General features: G+C 50.2%; 6 protein-coding genes across 6 annotated transcripts; 1 reads left to right on the plus strand and 5 right to left on the minus strand.

The window, feature by feature from the left end:
- Window positions 1-109: 109 nt before the first annotated feature.
- Window positions 110-1,466, minus strand: ASPBRDRAFT_138318 (uncharacterized protein; the record flags this gene model as incomplete). Its single annotated transcript, XM_067618984.1, has 5 exons — window positions 110-516; window positions 575-639; window positions 705-1,102; window positions 1,166-1,270; window positions 1,320-1,466. The coding sequence occupies 5 exons, from the start codon at window positions 1,464-1,466 to the stop codon at window positions 110-112; spliced, it is 1,122 nt and encodes a 373-aa protein (XP_067473514.1).
- A 1,540-nt stretch (window positions 1,467-3,006) lies between these two features.
- ASPBRDRAFT_189058 (uncharacterized protein) lies at window positions 3,007-4,792 on the minus strand. Its single transcript, XM_067620147.1, has 2 exons — window positions 4,710-4,792; window positions 3,007-4,657 (listed from the first exon to the last, which is right to left on the minus strand). The coding sequence occupies exons 1-2, from the start codon at window positions 4,776-4,778 to the stop codon at window positions 3,152-3,154; spliced, it is 1,575 nt and encodes a 524-aa protein (XP_067473515.1). The 5' UTR covers window positions 4,779-4,792; the 3' UTR covers window positions 3,007-3,151.
- A 1,612-nt stretch (window positions 4,793-6,404) lies between these two features.
- ASPBRDRAFT_79374 (uncharacterized protein) lies at window positions 6,405-13,313 on the plus strand (the record flags this gene model as incomplete). The annotated part of the gene is made up of 14 exons (XM_067629449.1): window positions 6,405-6,578; window positions 6,644-6,923; window positions 7,759-8,012; window positions 8,075-8,240; window positions 8,299-8,640; window positions 8,705-8,845; window positions 9,017-9,071; window positions 9,134-9,198; window positions 9,276-9,918; window positions 9,993-10,445; window positions 10,513-10,707; window positions 11,267-11,787; window positions 11,854-11,919; window positions 11,996-13,313. 14 exons carry the CDS (start codon window positions 6,405-6,407, stop codon window positions 13,033-13,035), a joined length of 4,395 nt encoding a protein of 1,464 aa, XP_067473516.1. The 3' UTR covers window positions 13,036-13,313.
- Window positions 13,314-13,454: 141 nt separating this feature from the next.
- ASPBRDRAFT_189063 (uncharacterized protein) lies at window positions 13,455-17,971 on the minus strand (the record flags this gene model as incomplete). The annotated part of the gene is made up of 3 exons (XM_067620148.1): window positions 13,455-13,856; window positions 13,926-17,344; window positions 17,453-17,971. 3 exons carry the CDS (start codon window positions 17,969-17,971, stop codon window positions 13,646-13,648), a joined length of 4,149 nt encoding a protein of 1,382 aa, XP_067473517.1. The 3' UTR covers window positions 13,455-13,645.
- Window positions 17,972-19,251: 1,280 nt separating this feature from the next.
- ASPBRDRAFT_79376 (zinc-binding alcohol dehydrogenase family protein) lies at window positions 19,252-20,334 on the minus strand (the record flags this gene model as incomplete). Its single annotated transcript, XM_067629450.1, has 1 exon — window positions 19,252-20,334. The coding sequence occupies one exon, from the start codon at window positions 20,332-20,334 to the stop codon at window positions 19,252-19,254; it is 1,083 nt and encodes a 360-aa protein (XP_067473518.1).
- Window positions 20,335-21,941: 1,607 nt separating this feature from the next.
- Window positions 21,942-22,925, minus strand: ASPBRDRAFT_59940 (SDR family oxidoreductase; the record flags this gene model as incomplete). The annotated part of the gene is made up of 3 exons (XM_067628141.1): window positions 21,942-22,025; window positions 22,086-22,618; window positions 22,667-22,925. The coding sequence occupies 3 exons, from the start codon at window positions 22,923-22,925 to the stop codon at window positions 21,942-21,944; spliced, it is 876 nt and encodes a 291-aa protein (XP_067473519.1).
- Between the last annotated feature and the right edge of the window lie 256 nt (window positions 22,926-23,181).

Raw genomic sequence — 23,181 nt, forward strand, 5'->3', positions numbered from 1 at the left:
AAGCTATGCTTCACTGGCCCCATAGCTTGGCCAGCAGTTAAGCTAAGTAAGCAAATCGTCTATGCTAGTAAAAGTACACATCGAAAAAGCTAAAATCCACTGCTATCTATCATACGTTATTGTCATTCCCGGCATCCCACCCGGTGTTCAGGTTGAAGGTCTGCTGGATCAAGATGTCATTTGTCCGCATATCAGGGTCATCAGGGTTGGCTTTGTTTGAGAAAGAACCAGCCCGGGCCACCCCTGCACCATCTGCATGGATGGTGGTGGTCATGTTCATCACATTTCCGGGACGGAATAAGGACACGGGGGCGGATGGATAGGAAGAGACAGAAACAAAATCTGGCTTGGCTGCCGTGGGCCCCGACGAGCTGCGTGAGCTCAATCGCTTCAGTCCAGGTTTGGTGAAAATGGAACGAAGACGCTTGAGCAATGGATGCAGCGTGGCCAGACTACCTGCAAAAATCCCCAGGCCAACCTCGATGTTAGACCACACGGCCACCTCATAGGTTGCGTCTATAGTTGATTAATACCCGATGCTCCCGGCAAAGGGTGGAGAACAGGGGCATCTTACAGAGAAAGTCACGGTCGGCAAATGTGGGTACATAAGGAATACGCACAATGACGGCACAGCAGGCACTTTCAAACGGTAGGTCAGTACTGAATCTGAGAGAGACAGAGGACAGATATATTAGGCTACCCACATGCAACTGATACTGCAAATACTGATAGCAGCAACCTTTCTCCGCAACGGCATGTTTAGCCCCCGAATAATGAAGAAAGGAACAATCCCCACGGCGAGATCACAGCACGCAGCAACCGCGCTGTACGCCCAGGTCAGGGCAATCACCACCTCGGTGTTCACACATGTCCCCTCGATAGTGGGGTCAAAGGCCACCCTGGTCCAGAAATAAGACACGGGGCGACATTGCAGCAAGAGAGAAAACATGAGCACAAGCCCCATGAGCACGGTGCAGGTCATGATGATGTATAGAAAGGCGAGATGCGGGCGCTTAATGGTTATACGCGCGAGGAAGATGCATATCGAACATTTGCAGAAGATGGAAGAGAAGCAGTAGCCAATCTCGCAGAGCCACCAGTACTAGATAGATCGTCGGTTGTCAGACATCGGGGGGGGGGAGAGAAGGAGGAAAGATGAGCACACCTCCATTGCAGTGACTCGGTGGCTTGCAGTCAACTCATCAAAATGTCTCCCAGTCCCATATATACTACCTCCGATCATGACGCCACAGAACATAGCAAAGACAGCCTGCGAAAGTGTCAGCCTCGCCGGTCTCAACTGTTACAAGTCCACCTACCATAGCAAGCACCATAATACCATCATCCCATCCAAACGCTTTGATCAATTTGAGGCGGACATAGCAACGCAGCAAGACCGTGATCGAAGTCACGGTCAAGAATATTGCGGGGACCGCGCGGACAACGGCATTGCGATTGACCGTCATGGACGGCGAGAATTGAAACCACCTTGGACGCTCACTGTTCCAATTGATGTCAATCCATGCATATGGTCATGGCCGATCCTTCATGGTGCGGGAGTGTTGCAGGCAAGACTTGAGGCCTTAAAGAAGAAGAAAGTCGAGAACTGGCGATACTGGAGGATGATATCTTGTCACTAGATTGCCCCCAGATTCCGCAACCATGGTACCGCGTCCACTTGGACCCTGCAAATTTCACATCCAGCCAATCGTTGGACATGTTCGTTGCAGGACTCAACCCAAGCCTTGCGTCCCATGGTTATGCCAAACTCGATGATTCATGATCGAACACCACGGGATTACATTGTGGACGCGAAGGAATAGAATACATATATCTAGGTACTAGTGTGCACACTGCCCCTTGCTTGATACTGCCTCAACGTATGCTACTAACCACAACGGAGTGAGTCTTTTGACAATTTCCCGAGATAATGAACAATGGAAAAAGGCCTGGCATTGACTGGGCAAGAGTGTTCTTGTCCCATGCAATCATGAATGATTCATTTGCGTCACTGTCCGCGACCGGAGGGGGCACGTGATTGCCACTCGGGAACCGCCGACGAGCAGATTTTCCCTTTTCGGAAGGACGATGGTCCCGAGCGCCAACTCAATGCCCGCCATCCAAGATGTTCTTTACTGATCTCAACATGGTGGAACAGACTGCCACCTATCAGAACAACGGCAGGAGTAAGGTTTAGTGGCTTGTAGATCAGGAGATTGTTCGGCCATGTGCCATGCGAACTGAGTCTCCGTAGCAATTCTCCGTCTCGACTCTACTGTGTACTCCAGTCGCCACGATGGGCACCCTCTTGCCTTTTTGGGGTTTCGTGACCCATCACTGCTTTACACATAATATGGCGGAGGTGCTCTGAATCAATTGCTGTGCTCTGAGATTCCCGCCTCGACCGGTCAAGGATGAACCAAAGGATGGATTGCACGTGCCCCGGGCAAGACATGATATCACACACCATTGACAGCGTAAAGAACAAGCAACTTAGCAGAAGGAACTAGCTAGAGGAATGTCCGACATATCTAGGAACATCTTCCCTCATCACAATGGCCTACGAAGCGCAGTTAATCCCAGATGGAAGATTGAGGCACTAGTCACTGACTTTTGCCACATGGATACATTTTCCACCCGTTACGCAAAGCCGTCTTTCTGTCAAATCCTAGTATCATGCTATCTCTCGCGAATAGACTAGACCAAGCCAAAGGCAATAAATACAGCTATGCCAGCCTCGGATGCTAGCGGGAATCCGTCAGGGGGCTCGTATCGGGGAGAGGAGACCACGAACCACATTGTCCGGTATGCCTATATCCATTGGACACAGGGCCGGGTCGCACTACATTACCCTTGTCGGCTTAGTGCAGCTGATACCACAAGAATATTTTCTGTTGAGCCTTGCTGGTCTCAATAGCGGATGACAAAAAGAAAGTTAGTCCAAACTGATATAGAATGATGTTCAATTTTTCCTTTCCCTTATTGCTACCCTTTTTACAGCCATTTTCCGAGATTGACCACAAATAAAATGAGATACGAGCTGCACATCCTTTGGAGCAATTACTCCCAACCGGTAACAATTAATCGGCAACAAAGTCCTGTTCGAGTAGCTATTCAATTGGCGACTTCCCCATGGCGCAGATCCCACAACTCAGACAACTTGACAGCGGTCCACCAGATACTCCAACTTCGGCAATGAGTTTAGCCGAAGGTTGTGGGGGTCCCCAAGCCGGCAGTTGCCCTTCTCATCATACAAGACAGTATCTATCCCGGCAGCCCGTGCCGGTGCAATATCACGCTGTTCGCTATCGCCCACGTAGACCATGTCAGTTGGGGGGATATTGTGCCTTTCTAGGACAGCGGAGAACAGGCCCTCCACCTTGGAAACGCCGACCTGATTGGTAGTGACGAGAATATCAATGAATGGCTGTAACCCAAGCTCTGACACCGTCCATTCCTGTGCATCTTGAGGGCCCTCAGTAACAATAAGGATTCTCTTTCCATGAGATCTGAGCTTCCGGAGGAGACGAAGCGCACCGGCCTTCAGTGTCAAAGCGGCTCGCAGACTACTTTTGTATACTGCCAAGAGCTGCTCCAGTTCTACCGGGGAAGCCTCATGCCCGTGGGACTCGAGCAGACGGCGGAATCGCTCGCTGCGGTAGTCTTCCGATGACTTTCCATCCGTAAACGCATTGGCAGTGCTTGTGCGAAGGATGTCACGATAAGTCGCCTCAAAATCTTCGACTGTATCGTTGGTCTCGGGATGGTTGGCTCGAATTGCCGCGAATACGGTTTGGGATGCATGGGCGGACGCCTTGCGAAACTCATGTAGTGTATCGTCTAGATCAAAACCAAACCATGTCTTTCGGGACAGAAGTGTTGAAACACGGTCTACTTGTGGACCGTAGGCCTCGAGGTATAGACCACCTACTTCGGCTTCGATATGCTCGATTTCCAGGGCGGAGAGCAGTCCATGGCCGTGGAAGTCTTCGATGTGGGTATGAGACTTGACGCGGTTAAAGAGGCCATCTGGAACAGCACCCTGATAAATTGCGTGCTCGCGGTCACCGTTGAAGATGAAATCCCCAAAGGGCTTTTTGAATTCCAAGCAGCGCTCATCGTAGGGAATGTTCCAGTGGCGTGCCAGTGCTGTTACCGTATCTCTGGGGTCGGCCACCAATTGCTCATACAGAACCACCTGCGGAGTGGGACTGCCTTTCAGCATTTTAAAGAGTGATCGATAGCATATGAAGAAGCTATAGAGATCGCCCCAGCCCATATTCTTCCAGCTATCGAATACGCGCACTGGGTCCCGGACCAGGAATGCCGGCCGTGTTAGCTCGTAGGCATCTCGATTGGGAAGAACGTTGAAGTCGCATTCGCCCTTGAAGAATTCATGACCCAATTCTTCTTTGGTGACGAGAGTGGCATAACCTTCCGACAGCGCTTGTTGATAGACGGGATGAGATTCTGGGTTGGAGAAAATAGTGTAGTCTGGCTTGATGCGAGCGAGAGTCTGGTCGTTGAATTTGTGGTAATTGCCTTGCAGAATCAAGCGGCTTGTAACTGCACAGCCAGGAAGTTCGCGAAAGATTCGCATGAAGAGGGTGGAACCCGAACGAGGGCAGGCAACGAGGACCCGAATCTGGGTTTGTCGCTAGATGACCTGTTAGTATCCATCGTGAAAGTAAAGTATAGGGTATACGTACTGCTTCAGCGCCTCCCGTCACGATGGCTCTGGCATCCATTTGCTCCTGAGCTGTTTCTGGATGAGGCATATTTTTGTGTGATCACCAAATCACAATTGATGCTCAGAAAATCTCTGGCTTGAAGACTATCTATTCGGCTGATATCTGGCGCCCTTAAGTAGTACAAGCGTTCACTATTTCCTTTCTCACGCTGCCAATCCGTCAGTCAGTGGAAAGCAGGGTTCTAGTCATCAAACTTGACAGATCGGCACTCAGGAATATGACGAGATCAGTCAACCCAATTGCGTTATTCCCCCTGCATAATCCCCCTCTCCTGTCAGCATGCATCTCCCAGTTGCTCCTCCAAATGCTTATGTTTGGAGACTCATATAGTCAGGTTCTGGATCGGTATCGCCGAAAACCGCCCCCATATAAGCCGCATCTGATTTAGGGCATGATTGGCTGTGATCGTGCCGATCCGCCTGCGGGCCTTGCCGCGGACACGGGCTTAGCTTTTGCAAACCCTGAAGGATGATGGCGCAATAGTCAGCCCACAGATTTGAAGTGTCGAGCATGGGGGCACACGAGCAGTTACCCATCCGGGGTTGAAGATCTGCGTGATGCTGTAGCTGAGGGAAGCCCAAGACAGATTAGTGAGCCTCGTAACCTCACACGAATAGCAAAGTGATGCAGAAGCGAAGTCGGAACACGGCCGAAGACCTGGCTTGTGACTATTTACTGCAACCTCATCCTGGATAACTCAAGATCAATTCTTTCAGCAGCGGGCTACGATGGCTTCTGAAAGGCTTTGCCATGCGAGTGATACCTCCTTCGGCCCTGTGGTGAACAGCCAATGTCGAACATTTGATTTCACCTTGTTCTTCGAGGATGTCTTTCTGGCTTGTGTTCCTTCCTCCGTCTTTCTCATTGTCGGTGTCATACGGGCGTTGCAGTTGACTAGAAGACCAATCATAATCGCCAGGTCGTATAGGCTAGCTTCCGTTTCGGTGAGAGGCGGAATACCCATATACACGTTTCTTGCTAACAGGATTTAGACGTTGTATCTTATTATTTTCGCAATCGACATAGCCCTCCTCGTTCTTCGTCAGCGCATTACAGTTCTCAAGACCCCGGCCAGCTTAGCTGCTCATTTGTTGCGAGCTGCTGGGACTTCTGTAGCATTGTGTCTATCATACCTAGAGTACCATCGGACACTGCGGCCATCGATCCTTATTAACGTCTATCTTTTCCTAGCTGTGCTTTTTGACGTGGTTTTTGTCCGCTCCTTCTGGTTCGCTTCTCACTTGCCAAATGCAACAGCACTGATCGGTACTGTGCTAGCCATCCATGCTATCTTGCTTATCGCGGAGTCACAAAGCAAATATGACTACCTGACAGCATCGACCCCACGCCGTCAGGCGTCCCGTGAGGAGAGGAGCGGTCTTTGGGGTTTGGGACTGTTACTATGGGTTCTGCCCGTATTGCAACAAGGATTTAGGCGACCCTTAGGCTTAATAGATGTTCCCCCAGTTGCCCAGGAGCTGATGGGTGTGCAACTGTCAAAGCGACTACAGAGGCTTTGGCAAAAAGGTAAGCTTATCGGGTCTTACATGAACCTGTACTCGTTGTAAATGCCAAGGCTAATAATAATTCCATCCTCCAGTCGACCAAACGAAAAAGAACCAACTCCTCATGACCCTTTTTCGGACGTACAAGATGGCTTTCGTTGGTGCAGTGATCCCTCGACTGTGTCTTTCAGGATTTACCATCATGCAGCCCCTTTTGGTAAATTCGATCACAGCATACGCTGCACTCCCGGACAATTCAGAGACAAGAAACAAAGGGTACGGTTTAATAGCAGCTTCGGGTAGTGTATATATTGGTCTTGCTGTGAGTTAGTAGGGAAATGGATTTGGATTTCTGCTTAGTATTGCAAGACGGCTAACGCATCCCAGGTCTCCACAGCGCTTTATAACCGACAAACATATCAGTTCATTATTAGTATTCGCGGTAGCCTTCTGGCGGGCATCTACGAACAGACCCTCAAGCTCCGATCATCGGATATGGGCGCGGACACGGCTATCACTCTGATGGGGACGGATGTGGAGCGCATTTCTACCAGCTTGCGAGACATCCACGAGGTGTGGGCATCTCCAATTGATATTGGATTGGCACTGTGGCTGTTGGAACGCCAGCTTGCAGTATCATGCATTATGCCGGTTATCCTTTCGTTGGGTATGCGCCTTGAATGTTTTTTACCGCCTTTGTCTGACTGTCCATCAGCATGTATATCGATCATAATAAAGATCTCGAAATCAAAGAACCGAGCTCAACGCGCATGGATCACGAAGGTCGAGCTTCGGATTCATGCTACCCGGCAAGTCTTGAACAGCATAAAATCATTCAAAGTACTTGGTCTTTGCAATCGAGTTGAGGCACTCATTTCAGGGTTTCGTTCTACCGAAATCGCCACGTCCCGCAAATTCCGCAAACTTATATTCTGGGAAGTGCTTGTATGTAAGTCTAATACCCATTGACTGCGCATACATTCTTTTACCTATTTTAAACCATTCCCTCCACCTCCACGGTTATACTTGGATTCCGAAAATGCTTTGCTGATATAGCCTCCCAGCCAGCTTCCCGTGGCTCGCCGCACCGGCAGCCTCATTCACTTTGTTCACGATAATATCATCAGTAACGAAGGATCACTCATGGAACTCTTCGCAAGCATTCACAGCTCTGTCCTTGATGACCCTCATCACGATGCCCGTTTGGACCTTCATACAGACCTTGCCAGCAATCGTTCAATGTTTGGGCTGTTTCAGTCGAATACAAGATTATCTGGCTCGACATAGTCCATGCCCAAAGACCCTACTTGATAGCGGGGATCTCGATAGTTTGGACCTGGACAAGGGAACTATTGTTGAGTTTAGGGAAGCTTTCATAAGGTGGGAGACCTCAGGATGCGACGTGCTCTCCAATGTCAATCTGAGCGTGTCAAGAGGCACATTGGCTGTGATCATGGGTCCAATAGGCTCAGGGAAGACGATGCTACTCGAGACTGTCCTAGGTGAAACCGTGATCAGTAAAGGTCGGGTATCTGTACCTTCCATGCCCATCGCATACTGTGCCCAAACGCCCTGGCTTGTGGATACTAATGTTCGTGGCAACATTGTTGACCCGCTCGACTTTGAACCGGACTGGTACGGCCAGGTCTTGTGGATGTGCTGTCTGACAGAGGAGGTCCAAGCCCTGCCAGATAGGGACTTGACTAGAATTGGAGGACAAGGATTTATGCTCAGCGGAGGACAGAAGCAACGCCTTGTAAGTTACTGCTCTGTACCTTTCATTTGTTGGTCATCGCTAAGAGGAGTATATCAACCCAGGCGCTTGCTCGTGCAATCTACTCCCGCTGTGAGATGGTAGTCCTGGACGATATTTTCAGTGGACTCGACTCGTCGAATATCAATAAACTCTGTGAAAGGCTGCTGGACAGACATACAGGTTATCTCCGTCGGAAAGGCATCACTGTCATTCTATCAACGCACAATGGTATGTTTCCAGACAAAGTTACCCCTGTATGTGCTGACTAGGTTTACCTTTCATTCAGCCAAAATCGCAGCCTTTGCCGATCAAACAGTTGTCCTCAAAGAGGGTACAGTGCTAACTCGCAAGGTATTTCACGCTTCGAGCCCCTCTTCGCCTAATGAAAACTACTTTCCTGCTGGCCACGAGGCCGGACCGGACCTGGCCATTCCAGAACAGCAGGGCTCTCAATCAACGAGTGACGCTCTATCCTCAAATGATAACGAATTGAATCCAAAACACACAATCTCCCGGCCAGGCAAAGATCGCTCCGTTTATTTATATTACCTGAAGTCCGCAGGCTTGGGACTTTCGTTTCTCTACGTAGTCCTTGTCCTTGTTTTTGCGTTCTTTCAAAACTTTTCAAGTAAGGTCGACCTTGTTGTCCAGACCGATGTTGTAGCGCAACCAAGCTAATCGAGCTCCTACAGCACTTTGGATGAAGTGGTGGTCAGCCGCTAGTACTAAAAGCCCGGAAACGGAACATTGGATGTATTTAGGTGTTTTCATCGCCCTTGGACTGGGTGCTGTCATCATTGGTGCCGCCAGCTCATGGTATGTTCTCAATCCCTGTACAAACTACCATTTGCAGAGAATTAAGCATCTACAGGATTTACCTGCTTTATATGATATCCAACACGGCAGAGCGTCTGCACCTGTCTTTGCTCAGAACTCTTTTGCGGTAACGTGTCTTTCGCATTTACCGCCCCTTGAAGGGCAATGGACTGTTGGCTGACTTGTAGCCAGCGCTCCGCTATCTTGGCTAAGTGAGACCAACTCAGGCGACATCTTGAATCGGTGAGAATATCAGTGTAGTACTCTAGAGGGTCGCCGATGCTGATGTATTGCTTCCACTGCAGTTTCAACCAGGACCTGGAACTTACCGACATGACTTTACCCCTTGCAGCCATCAACACAACGAAAGGTATGTTGACATGATATCCAGCATTGAGATCTAGGTGTGTCCGGAAGACTCCTATATTAACAGTGCAAGTGATAAAGCCTTCGGGGCTTGTTTATTGAAGATGATCATATTATTCGTGGTCGCGAAGTATATGTCTCTCACGGTTCCACCTCTTCTCATCGTATGCTACTTCCTTCAAAGGTACTACCTCCGTACATCTCGACAAGTACGCCTCCTCAGCATTGAGACAAAGGCTCCATTATACCAGCATCTTTCCGAGACACTGAGCGGCATATCTACGATTCGTGCCTTTCGCCGGCAACCTTGGTTTGAAAGGAGCAACCTCGTTCTTGTGGATGACTCACAGAAATGCGTGTATACCCTATACATGATCCAACAGTGGTTGACCCTCGCTATGGACCTGATAGCAAGCGGACTCGTTGTTCTTCTTATGATCCTCATTGTCTTCACGAAGAGTTCCTTTGATCCGGGGTCGTCGGGAACAGCAATCGTCACACTCATGAGCTTCACGCAGTCGTTGGCACGATTGCTTAAATTCTGGTCGCTGACCGAATCATGCCTTGGCGCTGTCTCCCGGATCAAAACCTTCGCGCAGAACGTGCCGTCGGAAACACAGCACAAACACACCGATGCTGAGTCCCCCTTGTTCTCGGTAAGCGAGAAGGTTGAATGGCCCAGTCAGGGGGCAATCATATTGGACAATGTAGTGGCGGCATACGGGTATGTAATCACCGGCCATTCGTCCGTGGAGATCGTACAATTGGATGTCTGGAAGACTAACCCGCAAGTGACAGATCCCACCCCGTTCTGAAATCAGTCTCAATGCGGATTGAACCAGGAGAAAAGGTCGCCATCTGCGGACGCTCGGGAAGCGGCAAGTCATCGCTTGTGCTCTGTCTTGGCGGTTTGCTCCCTATACAAAGCGGCTCCATTCAAATTGATAATGTTGATCTGGTCAATGTTGGTTCCCAAGATATTCTAGGGCGTCTGAGCGTTGTGCCCCAGGACCCTTGTTTCCTCCCTGGTACCATCCGGCTCAACATTGATCCCGACGAGGCACTGTCACAAGCTGCAATCGAAGGCGTACTAGAAGCCACCCATCTGTCGGCCATTGTTCAGAAGATGGGCGGACTGGATGCTGAACTAGAACCGGGATTGTGGTCAGCCGGGCAAGGGCAGTTGATGGCGCTAGCACGTGCTATGGCGAGGAGAAGCAGGGTGCTCATCCTGGATGAAGCCATGAGTCGGTATGCATGCTTTTCCATGCTGCTTTGTTGCCTAGAGATGCTGATACAAACTAACACCTTGTTCTAGGGTCGATGCCTCCACCCAGATGCTCATGGAGCGGATCATTGCTAGCCACTTCCATGATTGTACCATTCTTTCGATTGTTCACCGGTACGACAATATATCAGCCTTTGATAAAGTGGCACTCTTCAATGATGGAGTGCTTGTGGAGTTTGATAGGCCGGAGACATTGCTGGCGAAAGAGACCAGTTTTCGGGCTTTGTATACTTCTAGCCATTGATAAGCCACGGCATATAGACTCATATGTGATGTTGATTCTCTTTCATTTATAGACTGATATTCCATCAATGACCGGATATTCATACTGTCTCATTTGGCGAAGTCACATTTCAAAGCGTGTACTTACAACTAGTAAGCTGTTCATATCCACGATTCGCCAAGCTATGCAGCTTTTCGGTATGTAGTATGAGGGAAAGAGAAATCAATGTAGAGAGTAGCTTCAATTTAATGGGAATTTGCATTATTCTCCCTCTCGAGTAGTCTTCCTAAAGTATCACTGCTGTAATTAACACGGTCTATTGTGGGGGTCATGGCGGGGTTTCACTCAATGCAGGGTTGTTTGGGGTGATGTGCCTTGGTAGCTCCATCTCATTTTAGGGCGGATGAGGTGATTAGGCTGGCAGGTTCCCGTGTGGCGCTACTTAAATGGTACTCGGGGTCGCATCCCGACCTCGAATTGTACCTGCAGATAGCATTTCATGATGTTGTTGCCTATTATTCTGCGCATGCCATGGATGTGCTTGGCCCTCATTCTGTTTAGCCATAGCGTCTTTGCCAACTCGAGATATAAGTCGAGACCTGATCTCTCCCCACCCCTTCTGAATATCACGATCCCAGCAACCGATGGGGTGGAACGGGGTTACATATTCGTTGCCCCGTTCAATGCTGTTTCCGAGCCGGAACACCGAGCACCACAGCAGCCTGGTGCATATATTCTCCGCGACAATGGGGACCTAGTCTGGTCCGGGTACACCTACTTCTCCATCTGGACGGGGAACTTTCAAGCCGCGCGGTGGAATGGTCAGGATGTCCTGGCTGCTTTTGAAGGGGCACACAATGGACTTCATGGACATGGCCATGGCCACCATGTGCTCCTCAATCAACGGTATGAGACGGTGAAAGAACTTCGCGCGGGAAACCACCTGCTCTCCGATAAACATGAGTTTGAGATCTTGAACGAATCGACAGCATTGATCCAGATTCATCACCCCGAGGTGCGGGATTTAAGCAACTACACATCCGACCGAAGACAACATTGGATTGTTAATGCCATATTTCAAGGTGGGTTCTACTCATGAAGGTCTACAAAGTCTTTAAGTATACAACGTAGCTTATCAAATCCCACAGAGTTGGACATCAGCGACGGCAAAGTCTTGTTCGAATGGCGAAGTTTAGATCACATTGGCCCGGAGGGTATGCCTCCCCCCATCCTGTTATCCTACAGCAATAAGCAAGCAAATGCCAATATTGACGACTATTCTTGTTGCAGAATCTGCGCTTCCACTTCCCAACAACCAAGCGGGGATTGGTCATAATAGCTCTACCGCCTGGGACTATTTCCACATCAATTCAGTGACCAAGGGCATCGACGGTCACTACCTTCTGTCCGCGCGTCATGCCAGCACCATTTACAAGATCAACAGCACCGATGGCAGTATTATTTGGCGTTTAGGAGGGTCACGATCCGATTTCACCCTCGGCCCTGAAGTAGAGTTTGGCTTCCAGCATCATGCCCGGTACCTTGATGAGGTCGATGATAACGGCGCAACCATACTCACGCTATTTGACAACGCTATTTACGGCTCTGAAAGCGGTGGTGGCGGTGATAAGGAAGTTCAAATTTATCCCTACTCCCGCGGCAAAATTCTGAAATTAGATCACGATACTCGCCATGCAACGCTCGAGTCGTCGTTTATACCGCCTGATCTACTACTGGTCAAGTCACAGGGCTCGCTGCAGACCCTTCCCAATGGGAACGTATTCATCAATTGGGGCTCGGAGGGAGCGATCACCGAGTATTTGCCCAATGGGGAACCCATCTACCATGCTTATCTGGATTCTCGCCCGCTCAATCGCGGGGACGTGCAAAATTATCGCGCCTTTCGGGCAAATTGGACTGGATTTTCCAGCGAAGAGCCCGCCGTGGTTTCCTTTCAACGCGGTGGGCACCGTGGGGCAGATAGCGGAACGGATATATACATCTCATGGAATGGGGACACCGAGACGGTCGAGTGGAGGCTGTGGTTACAGGTCGATACTACTGACAGCCTGTCAACGGAGTGGAATGAGGACGTTCAAAGCACAGAAATTCAGACCACGGCGGTACGAAAAGGATTTGAGACGGTTCATCACGTCCCCTTTGCAGTCCGGAGTGTTCGCGCACAGGCGATTGCTGCAGATGGAACAGTTCTTGGATCTTCTAAGCAAGTGCAAGTACAATCATGGGAGGTCTACCAATACCTGCTCGAGGAGGACAACAATGGATCGCACCAGCACCCGTTGGTGTTGCAGCAAGCCGATCAGTTGTGACACCAAATGAGCCTTCTACGGTGTCATCATGAACGTATCTCAGCGTCTTCAACATAATCAGAATATATATCTCATGATGCAACAAAACATACCGGATACGTCCTGGAGTAGTCCTTCGACGGTCACACCCGAAGAGTTTCTATTTTTAGAATATAAAGGACGAAGGAAGGAAAAACAGAAGATTGGATTGATATTTAACATCTAGGTCAAGTACTTATTCCATGCAATAGTGGTAGCCGGGGCTAAGTGCTTAGTTTGAAGATATCTATGAAACATCCCAGATCAAATATATATTTCATTCTAGGGAACATAAGCGACGACCACTACTGAGTAAATCTAACTTTCAGCACTACCGGCAAGAGAGGCACTAAAAGAGTCAAAGGAATACACAGTCCTTCTATATTGCTTCTGTTTATGTTGGACATATATTGTAAAGATATCCCTTGGATAGTGTCACCTACCATATCACTCGCTATGTTTGCCCTGTATGCCTGGTCGTCTCCTCTGGTTCCCTTTACGATGACCCTTTTGATGAACCACATAGCTGCTGCACAGATAGCATGCGACCCTGCGACATATCATATCCATTGAACTCCATGAATACAGTCCCTTACGATTCATATAACCTCTTGAACCAGGTTCCATCTGTTGCCAATAGTTGCTGCGGAGGGCCAGACTCCACGATGCGCCCGTCGGCCAACACCACTACCCGATCAAAATCCACGATCGTGTCGAGACGATGGGCCACTGCGATGATGGTACAGCCCTTGAACTCCTGCCGGATGATCTCCTGCATGCGGCGATCCGTCTCAAAATCAACACTGGCACAGTTGGGTTCTTATTAGCCCAGAATGGGGGAAGCAGAACCCTTTCTAGTCAATGCTACTTACCTGGATGAAACCTCGTCCAACACCACTAGTTTACTCTTTCGCAGTATGGCCCGCGCGAGGCAGAAAAGCTGCCACTGCCCTTGGCTTAAGAATTCCGTCTTCAAAATGGCATTCAATCCACCCTTGGCCTCAATAACGGACCAGAGCTGACATTTCTCTAGCGCCCCGATGAGGACCGCGTCGTCCTGGCTGGTCGCCCCCCAGGGGTCCAGGTTGAAGCGGACAGTCTCTGAGTGAATGCACAAAGGCTCCTGAGTGATGATATTCACGGATTCACGCAACTCCGACCGTGAGAGATGTGCCAGGTCTTGTCCGTCGACCTTCACCCATCCCTGCCGGTATTCCACGAGATGGAAGAGGGCGGCAAGCAGCGAGGACTTCCCGCTGCCCGTGCGACCGCAGAGTCCGATCTTCTCGCCAGGTTGGATGGTCAGGGAAATGTCCCGAAGAACGAGTGGCGCAGAACTGCTGTACGCTGCAGCGAAATCATGAAACTCGACGGCTCCGTGCTGGGGCCACGCAGTCGGCGGCGAGGTGGTCTCGCCATCCTTTTCTTCGGATTCCGTCTCCTCGACGAAATCACGCACTCGCGCCAGAGCACTGAGTGACGTCTCGGTCAAGCTCCAGACCACCACCAGTTCGGACAGGTTCTCGTTGAAGCTCATGATATTCAACAGCCCCAGCCCCACGAGAGCAGGGTGCACGCTATCGCGAAGCAGGGTGATCGTACTGATGAGCACGGTGCCCAGCGCGGCGACCAACAGATTTAACACCAGGCCAAGCCAGGCTTGCACAGTTCGGAGCAGGTACATCGGTCGTTGACTGTTGTCCAGGAGCATCGCGTTGCGCGCTCGGAAAGACCCCGTCCAGCCGAAGGCGCGAATACTGGCCAGTCCAGCAAGGGTTTCTTGGAAGTGTGTATATAAAGGGGCTTGCTGCTCTAGACGGAGGGTGCGGAGCTGACGGGAGGTCTGGACATAAAACCGTTGAATCATAACGACAACCATTATGACCAGCGGAATTGTGACCAGCAGGTATGTAGTGGAGGCGACAATCATACAGGCGCCGATAGCAAAGAGTGCCAGCTGTAACATCATGGCGATCAATACACCAGGGAGCTCATTATCGATGACACTGAGGTCCTGTGTGAAGCGACTCAGCACCTCTCCAGAGTCTGTCGAGGTAAAGAATGATATGGGTGCCAGCAGAACTGTATCCAGAAGCTTCCGATGAAGGCCATTCGATACTCGGGGAATCACACGGAGGAATAGTCCCCAGACCAGCAGGGTTAGCGACACCAGCGAGAGCAGTGCGGCCAGGCCGAGGCAGCCCAGGAACAAGGAAGGAGATACGATGGTCGAATCATCGATTGGGCTACTGAAAACGTTCAACAGCAAGCCTGGTGCCTTGATCGCGGTGATGTACACCAAGCTCCATAGACATGAGAGCCCCATCCACAACCAACTGGCGGCGGCAAAGTAGTCAGTGATCGTCCCCCAGTCCCCATTTCTGGACGGGGGTGATTTGGTCACCGTTGGCTTCTGTGTGATACCCAAATCTTCTTCCCCGGCCGTGTTCGCTTTCACCACAGCCGGCTGCTTGACTGCTACATCCCCTGTCTCGGTAGGTGAACGAGCTGTATGGCTGTTCGGCGAAGTGTGTTTAAAACGAACAGTAAGACCTGCTACGTACCCTGCGCTCTTGCGAACCAACGTGTCATAGGTACCCTGTTCGGCGATTGTCCCATCCTGGGATAACACGACCACCCAGTCTGCCAAAGGCAATCGGGAGACGGCATGTGTCACCAGGATGATGCTGGTTGCCCTTGATCGCAGTGGGCCGGACTGACAGAAGAGGCGACAGAAGATATGCTCTTCGGTGTCGGCATCCACTCCACTAAATACATCATCGAGAACCAGTAACTGTTTCCGTGCAAACACCGCTCGAGCAAGTGCAAGCCGAAGTCTCTGCCCCCCGCTGAGCGCTATCCCATTCGATCCAATCCTGGTCCTGTCCTTTTCAGGTAGGCTGATCACATCTTCCAGCAAGCCGCAGCATTCGATCACCTCGCTATACAGGGTGTCATCTTCCGCGGATTGACCACATATGCTAGCCTTAATCGTATCGTTGACGGTCCATGGGGTCTGGTCCGCGAACCCTATCGAGTCAGTGGACGAAACGATTCCGGATGACCAGGGAGTCTCCCCGAGGATTCCCTTGAGCAAGGTGCTCTTTCCACACCCAGTTGGGCCAACTACCATAACCAGTGACCCCCGCGGGACGCGGAGATTAAGATTGCGAAGCACCGGGCTGTCGTCTGCCCATCCGAACGATGCATCCTGAAGGACTACTATATCATTATTGGGGTCAACGGTTGCCGTCCCAAAAGTGGATGGTCTTAATTGTCGGTATTCCTGTCGAGATGGCGATCGAAGAAATGCTTCGATGCGGTCAAAACTGCCCAGCGCGCCAGCTAACCTCGGCAGCGTTTGAACTAATGTCATCAACGGGGGCTCCAGAAGCTGCAGGATTGAGAGAATGGAGAATGCAACCGGAACGTCCAATCTCTTGCCGATGGACTGACCCCAGCCAATGTACAGCGCGAAGGTGGTCAGCGGTGCGGCGATGCTCGTGACGTTTTGAAAGACCACCTGCACTACTGTAACCCATCGGAGTTTGCGAGCAACGACATTCTCATGTACCCTTAGCCGCTGGACAAGCCGTCCCATAACGCCTGAGAGTCCCAGCAGTTTAAGATTTCGGATGGACCTGAGCGTAGTCGAGGTTATTGAGGTCCGCTCCTGGATAGCCTCTATCCACGCGTTCTGATATCGTGGATACAGCCGCGTACAGGCTGCCATAGCCACGACGGCGCACCCAAAGCAGAGTCCCGGACCTAGAAGCCCTATCCCGAGTTGGGCGTAGAGCAGGTACAGGGCCACCCCTATCTCGATAACCGCCGTCCAGGCGTGGTGCGCGTCGGCACAGGAGATGGTGAGACGTTCGATGTCGGTGGACATGAGCGTCAAGGCAGACTTTTCCTCCACGGCAGTTATGCTTAGGTCACCGCTCTTATGATAGATAAGGGACATCAATCCGCCTCTAATGCCGACGACCAACCGATTCATTTGGTGCTTGGAGGCGGCCCGGAGTAGGGCGATTCCAGTGTAAATGAAGGCGTAGGTCCCAACTAGCTGCCAAGCAGGCGACTTACGGCTTTCGCTAGGGTCCATAACCATTCTCGTCGTATCTTGGATGAGACGTGGCTGAGTGAATTTCGCCCCGATCAACAGTAAGTGAGGAAGGCCTGATTCCAAGATATGCCATTTTAGGACCGCTGTGACCGCTCTAAGCAAGTGACGGGAACGATCCCATTCGGCCTGAAAGCGCTCACCTACGCGTTTCGAAGATAGAGCAACCTCCAGAGGATACAGATTGTCAACTCCAAGATGATTGAAGAATCCATTCCATAAGAGAGGGTTGATCCACCAGAGAAACAACGTGCTATATGGGCCAGCAGTGTCGACGGGACTGCGATCCCGATAGATAGCGAGTAAGATGCCTCTTTTTGGTAGGGCTTCGAGAATGATGACTGCTACCTTATTGACCAGAAGCATTGCAGTGACGGTGTAAGGTACGCCGTGCTGGCCATGGGATCCCAGACGTTGGCACTGGGCCACATCCAGACAGAGGCTTGGGATCACATAAAGCGGAATGAGAGTTGACGGTGCCACTGATCGAGTATGCTCATAAAGCGAAAGAATCATCAAGGCGATGGCGGCCAGAAACCCAAAAATTTCAACCGCAGCGGAGATGCCGGTCGAGGGATCAATGGAAGAAAAAAGCAAGAGCATGCATTGGAACGACACAACTGTGGCCAAGAAAAAATATTTGCATTGCTGTAGAAGAGATGGCTCGACTTTGATATCTTTCTTCCCAAGGTAGGCAACTCTGACAGCCGCCGTCACCAAGAAGAGGGATTCAAGGATAATTGTAGCTGTATCCACTCTTCCCTGTAACATGTAAAGAGGAACTTGAGCGTCCATGTTTGTTGTAATAAACAGAAGTTGACTGCTTCTGGGACAATCTAGTCCTTGCAACAGCACCTTTTGTAGGGGGTCTGCGTCAGGCAGCTATTTTAGTTGCGGCTTTTTCTTTCTTATCAGACTGGCTACGGGATCAACATCACAGCACGCAATTGCCGCCTGCCTAACGTCAGCGTCAGCAGAAAGGGGACAGAGCCAGGCAACGTTAACCTTGTACTAAGTAGAATGCGATGCAAAGCTACCGAGTACATGGGTTCCGGTATAATCCATTAGGCGACCATTAAAAGACGTTTCTATACAACAGCAACCCGCGAATCCTGAACTTGGCAAATCCCATCCGTCATTGCTCTGGCAAACAGGAAACCGATGATAGTTCTCCCAAGCATGCGTGCTCCAGGCTGTAGAATTAACTCGCTGGAATGGCCGCCACACCGAGTTCCACGATGAAGACCTACATCAGCAGCAAATGTCTTTGCCGGTCACGAATATGTCGCGGGAACCCATCTGCCCGGGACATCTCAATCTTGGCCAGAGTAACGAGGATAGAATAGCTGCCTTCTGGGATGCTAGGGAGGATTATCTCCCTGAAAGACCTGACAAAGGCCGATCATTCCCCCCCGGTCGAATGTGGGCCTCCGACTCAAAGACGTTATGCACGCTGTGCTCATAGGCAGCCGCAGCTGCTTCCTGGTCAGGGCCTGGTGTGCAGTAACAAATTCGCAGGGGGGCAGTTGCAATGGCATCAATCAACCCAGCAGGAACGGTAGGCAACACCACCCGCCAGCAAGTATAAAAGAGGTCTTCTCCGGCGGAGCCCATTGAGATTGATAATTGAGAATGCGTCACCCGCTTTATCCTAGCTCGTAAGGAGTTGAAGGTCCCACTTCATCAAGGAATTGTGAAGCATCTTATGTGAACAGTCCAGTATTGAAGGACAGAAGAAAACGACTAATAGGCGGATAAATCTCTGTTGTCCATGACAGCAGTCAACGCAATGCCATGTAGGTTGAATGGGTTGGACTTGTCGCGGAGGGCTTGTCGCCCATGGACAGAATAGATCTTGGAGATTAACACGCCACGTTAGCCTAGAGAGGGCATTAGACGCTTTAGGCGTTGCACATTATCAAAAACATTTATTCTCATTACGATTGCCTTTGGCAACCGTTTAGGTAGTCATTTCGGACAGAACGCGCACAGAGGAATTCCCAAGGAGCAAAACAGGAGTAAGATGCAGAGGTCTAGTATAAGACACGGAATACTTGAGATATCCATTGCTTCGATCATGGGGATTCTTCAAACTCCACAACAAGCTTTGTACCTCGACCTTCTCCCTTTCGAAGGACTTCAAGGCCGTCAAAGATGTCCTTTAAACCTCCCTTGGTTGTTTTAATGGGTGGAGATTTGATAATGTCGAGGCTCATGCTTGATAAACTAGCATAGAACTGCCTGATGACCTCGCGATCCGATGGTATCACCGGGAACACTGGGCCGAGGGGCGCCAGCAACTGAAACTCTCGACCAAAGACAGTGAAAACCATCAGGAATCGGTAGGACACGTCTGGCTTCTTCGGCTTCCCTTGGTCCAGAAGCGTGACGACTTTGCCCTCGCGTAGCACATCGGCACAAAAGGCGGCCGAACCCCCCTCCGAGAAGCAGTCTAGAGCTTTCGTCATGTCTGGATACGCCTTCTTAATTTCCCCTATGGATGAAGAGGACCGGTAGTCGTATACTGCGTCTGCACCATATCGCTTCGCAAGGTCGAAGGAACGGGGCGACGCTGTCACCACCACCTTGTATCCTGCTCTCTTGGCCAATTGGATGGCAAACAGACCGACGTTCGATCCTCCGGAATAAATGAAAATCGTCGGCTGATCCTCGAACGTGCGTCCGTCCCTTATGTCTGCCCAAGGAATGTCCAGGTACGTCAGGCTCAGCATCGCGGTGGCGGCGGGAACTCCGTAGGTGCTGGCTTCGCTGAAGCTCATTGTCTCGGGCACCTTCCAGGCCAAGTCTGCATCAACTTTGAGGTATTCTGCGAACGACCCAACATCGGGATACAGGCCACCGTGAACGAAGCCAGCGATTTTGTCTCCCACCTTCCAGCGCTGTCCCGATGCTTTTCCGACCTTAACCACCTCGCCCGCATAGTCGCAGCCGACCACAGAATTTCGAGGGGAAAAGCAATCGATATTTTTAAAGTCAATCGGATTCAAGGCCACGGCATGTACTTTGACCAAGACCTGATTATCAGTGATGCTTGGGACGGAAATATCCTTGACTTGTGCCCCCACCCCAAACGGTCTTCCGGTAACAAGGCTCAGGACACGCGTAGGCAGAAATCGATGAGTGGTGATTGCTCTCATGATGACCGCTAATATGGCTGTTCTGTCTGTAAAGGTAGAATAGGCAAAAGTAGACAGAAATACACAGCAGATGGGAACCTCGTGTGTAGTAATCTAGTGGTCTTCAAATGATGGACTCGGGTGTGCAAAGACCGCAAGCTATAAGTTAAGGCTTCAAGGGTGGCAAAGCGCGAATCATCAGACCGACGGGAGCAACCATGCTTGCTTCCCATGTTTGAGAGCAGCATTGCATTTCGACATCGCCAAATGAAAGGAGTGAAGGGTGCTCACAGCATCACGAAGTGAAGATGCTGATAAATACACGATTAAATATAGGTAATCAATCAACTATAGCAGCTGCGGCTTAATTCTATGAGTGGGCCACCGATGATGGGGCAGGTCGAGAATAACCTCTGAGATGGTCAGAAATGAGTGGATCGGCGGTTCCGCCCGTGAAACGATCAGTAATCAACTCGACTACTGGCAACTTCCTCGGTATACATACCTGTCGGTCATCCGACCTGATGATTGCCCTCTGGAGGGAGCTCAGGGGCTAGCGATAGATGAAGTGAATGTTAAGATAGGATTGTAGGTGGCCGGAGGACTTACACGTGCCCTACCAACATGCAGATTGTTCCCGTCTCAAGCAATTGACGTTCTGCCTACCCTCAAAACTACAGGATGGTTGAAATGGACTGGTCTACATAGTATATCTATTGGGTCGGATGAACCTCTTCGCTGGTTTGGCAAGGAACGTACCTAGTATTTGAGCCATACACAAGAGCAAGGGTTCGCATGTGGTCACCACGATACTAACGATCAACCAGCGTGTGGAAATCAGTGGCTAAAATACAGCTGATCGGACCCAAAGCCCTGTTTCCACACTCACAGACTCTATCCCCTCGGAAATGGACTTCAAATGAGAGCACCATCGCTAGATCCCAGGGTTCTGCATTCTGATTGCAATAAAAGGATGTGATTCCCATCCACATCGTGACGGCCAAATTGCAACAATACTTCAAGTCAGCTGAGTGACCCACCTGTCAGTGAAAGGACTACCTTACATAAATATTCCGGGCGCAATGAGAAAGTTGCGATGTGAAAATTATTGGATTGGCATTCTCGGGCAAAATGTAGCATACAGACCACCATACTGGGGGTCCGGACCAGGGAACCACGGTCAGACTTAGAACAACCATCGTTGGAACGAAGCCCGGTGGAGCAGACATAATTCTCAGCCATCACAGAGTGCCCATATGAGATCATGCCTACTGGAATCCAGAGATGGAAGATATTAACACTCCATCTCTCCACCGGATAGGATACCGAATTGCATTTTACCATTGACTAACCACTATAGGTAAGATTCTTTATCACACATTACTGCTTTATCAGAGCTTAGCCAGTCAGACTACTTGGCAGGTCTTCGTGGATATAGCCAGATACTCAGACGGTGGGACAGTGGGTAGAAATGAAAAGGACAATTTGGGTTTATGTTGCCTAATCCAACCGATGAAAATGCGCCTTGCAGGCCAAGACCAAAACCAGACAATGATCACACAAACTGAGAAATGAATGTAACCAGACTCCGAGAAAGCTATTATTATGAGAGCGGCTTCTCAGTTCTCTCAGCGGCCATGTTCTACCTTCCCTGAAGAACGGATCTTACTCGTTATCTCCGACATATGAACGACACGAGGAAGTAAGAGGTCCTGGTGAGGAGTTAGCAAAATGGACGAGCCTGTTCTCTTCGAACTAGGGAATCTGCCAACCCAAATAGTGGACCAGCCGAATGTTGAGGCGAGCCAAGTGATCCAAGCTCCGCCGCCTGACCAGAGATGTTTCTTGGGACTTGATCGGATTGCATTGTTGACAACCACCTCAGCGTAGTGATTGACATCCATCGCATTTTTCTCAATCTCGGTTCCTGCCATTGCGGGTTCAATCGCACTCTTCGCGGGATAATAGAGGGAGCTCTCAGGCAACACTGGTTCACTGGGAAGATTCTGGAACAATTTCGTCCTAATTGCACCAGTAGTGACAAGGATTGCTTGGACGCCCCAAGGAGAGAATTCAATGCGCATTTGGTCAGTCAGAATAGCGAGGGCAGCTTTGCTTGCATTGTAATAGCCTTGCCATGGGAGTGGCATCTTCCCAAGCACCGACCCAATGTTGATGATCTTTCCTTTCGAGGCAATCAATAGTGGTGCAAATGCTTGTGTTACCGCAACGACGGCAAACACATTCACATCAAAGATCTTCTTGGCTACTGAATTGTCCGAGTCTAACAAAGGCATGCTATAAGCTGTCGACTGTTAGCTTCTGTAGACGCCTTCGAATTTGTGAGACCTACCTGCGCCCGAGTTATTGACCAGGAAGTCCAAACATCCCCCTGTTGCAGTCGTCACAGTTGATACTGCTTGTTTGATTGATTCTTCGTCAGTGACATCTAGCTGTACAATATCAAGACCCATATGCTTAAGATGTTCGACTTTGCCAGTATTACGGGCACTGGCAAACACGCGAAAGCCTCTCTTGTGGAAGGTTTGTGCAAGCGCATCACCTATTCCGCCTTCACTGCAACCTGTGATGAGGACTGTTTTCTGGCGCATGTTTGCGACCGATAATTTGCAGCGCAACTTATTCACTTGTCAAGATCGTAGTAAAGCAAATGCTTTGGACTGTCCGCGAGGTATATACGCCATTTTGTTGCGAAGGAAGAGTATGGCGACTATTAGCACTTGGGCGCGTGTAGATTAGCAATCATACGGCTATTTGGAACTTTATTCAACTCATCGACGCCAGCCGTGGGTCGGCCATCGGGTTGATGACAATCCTTTCCAGTCTTGCCAGCCTTGGCCCGCTTAA

The sequence above is a fragment of the Aspergillus brasiliensis genome (assembly GCF_001889945.1).
Source record: "Aspergillus brasiliensis CBS 101740 unplaced genomic scaffold ASPBRscaffold_22, whole genome shotgun sequence".
Classification (NCBI taxonomy): domain Eukaryota; kingdom Fungi; phylum Ascomycota; class Eurotiomycetes; order Eurotiales; family Aspergillaceae; genus Aspergillus; species Aspergillus brasiliensis.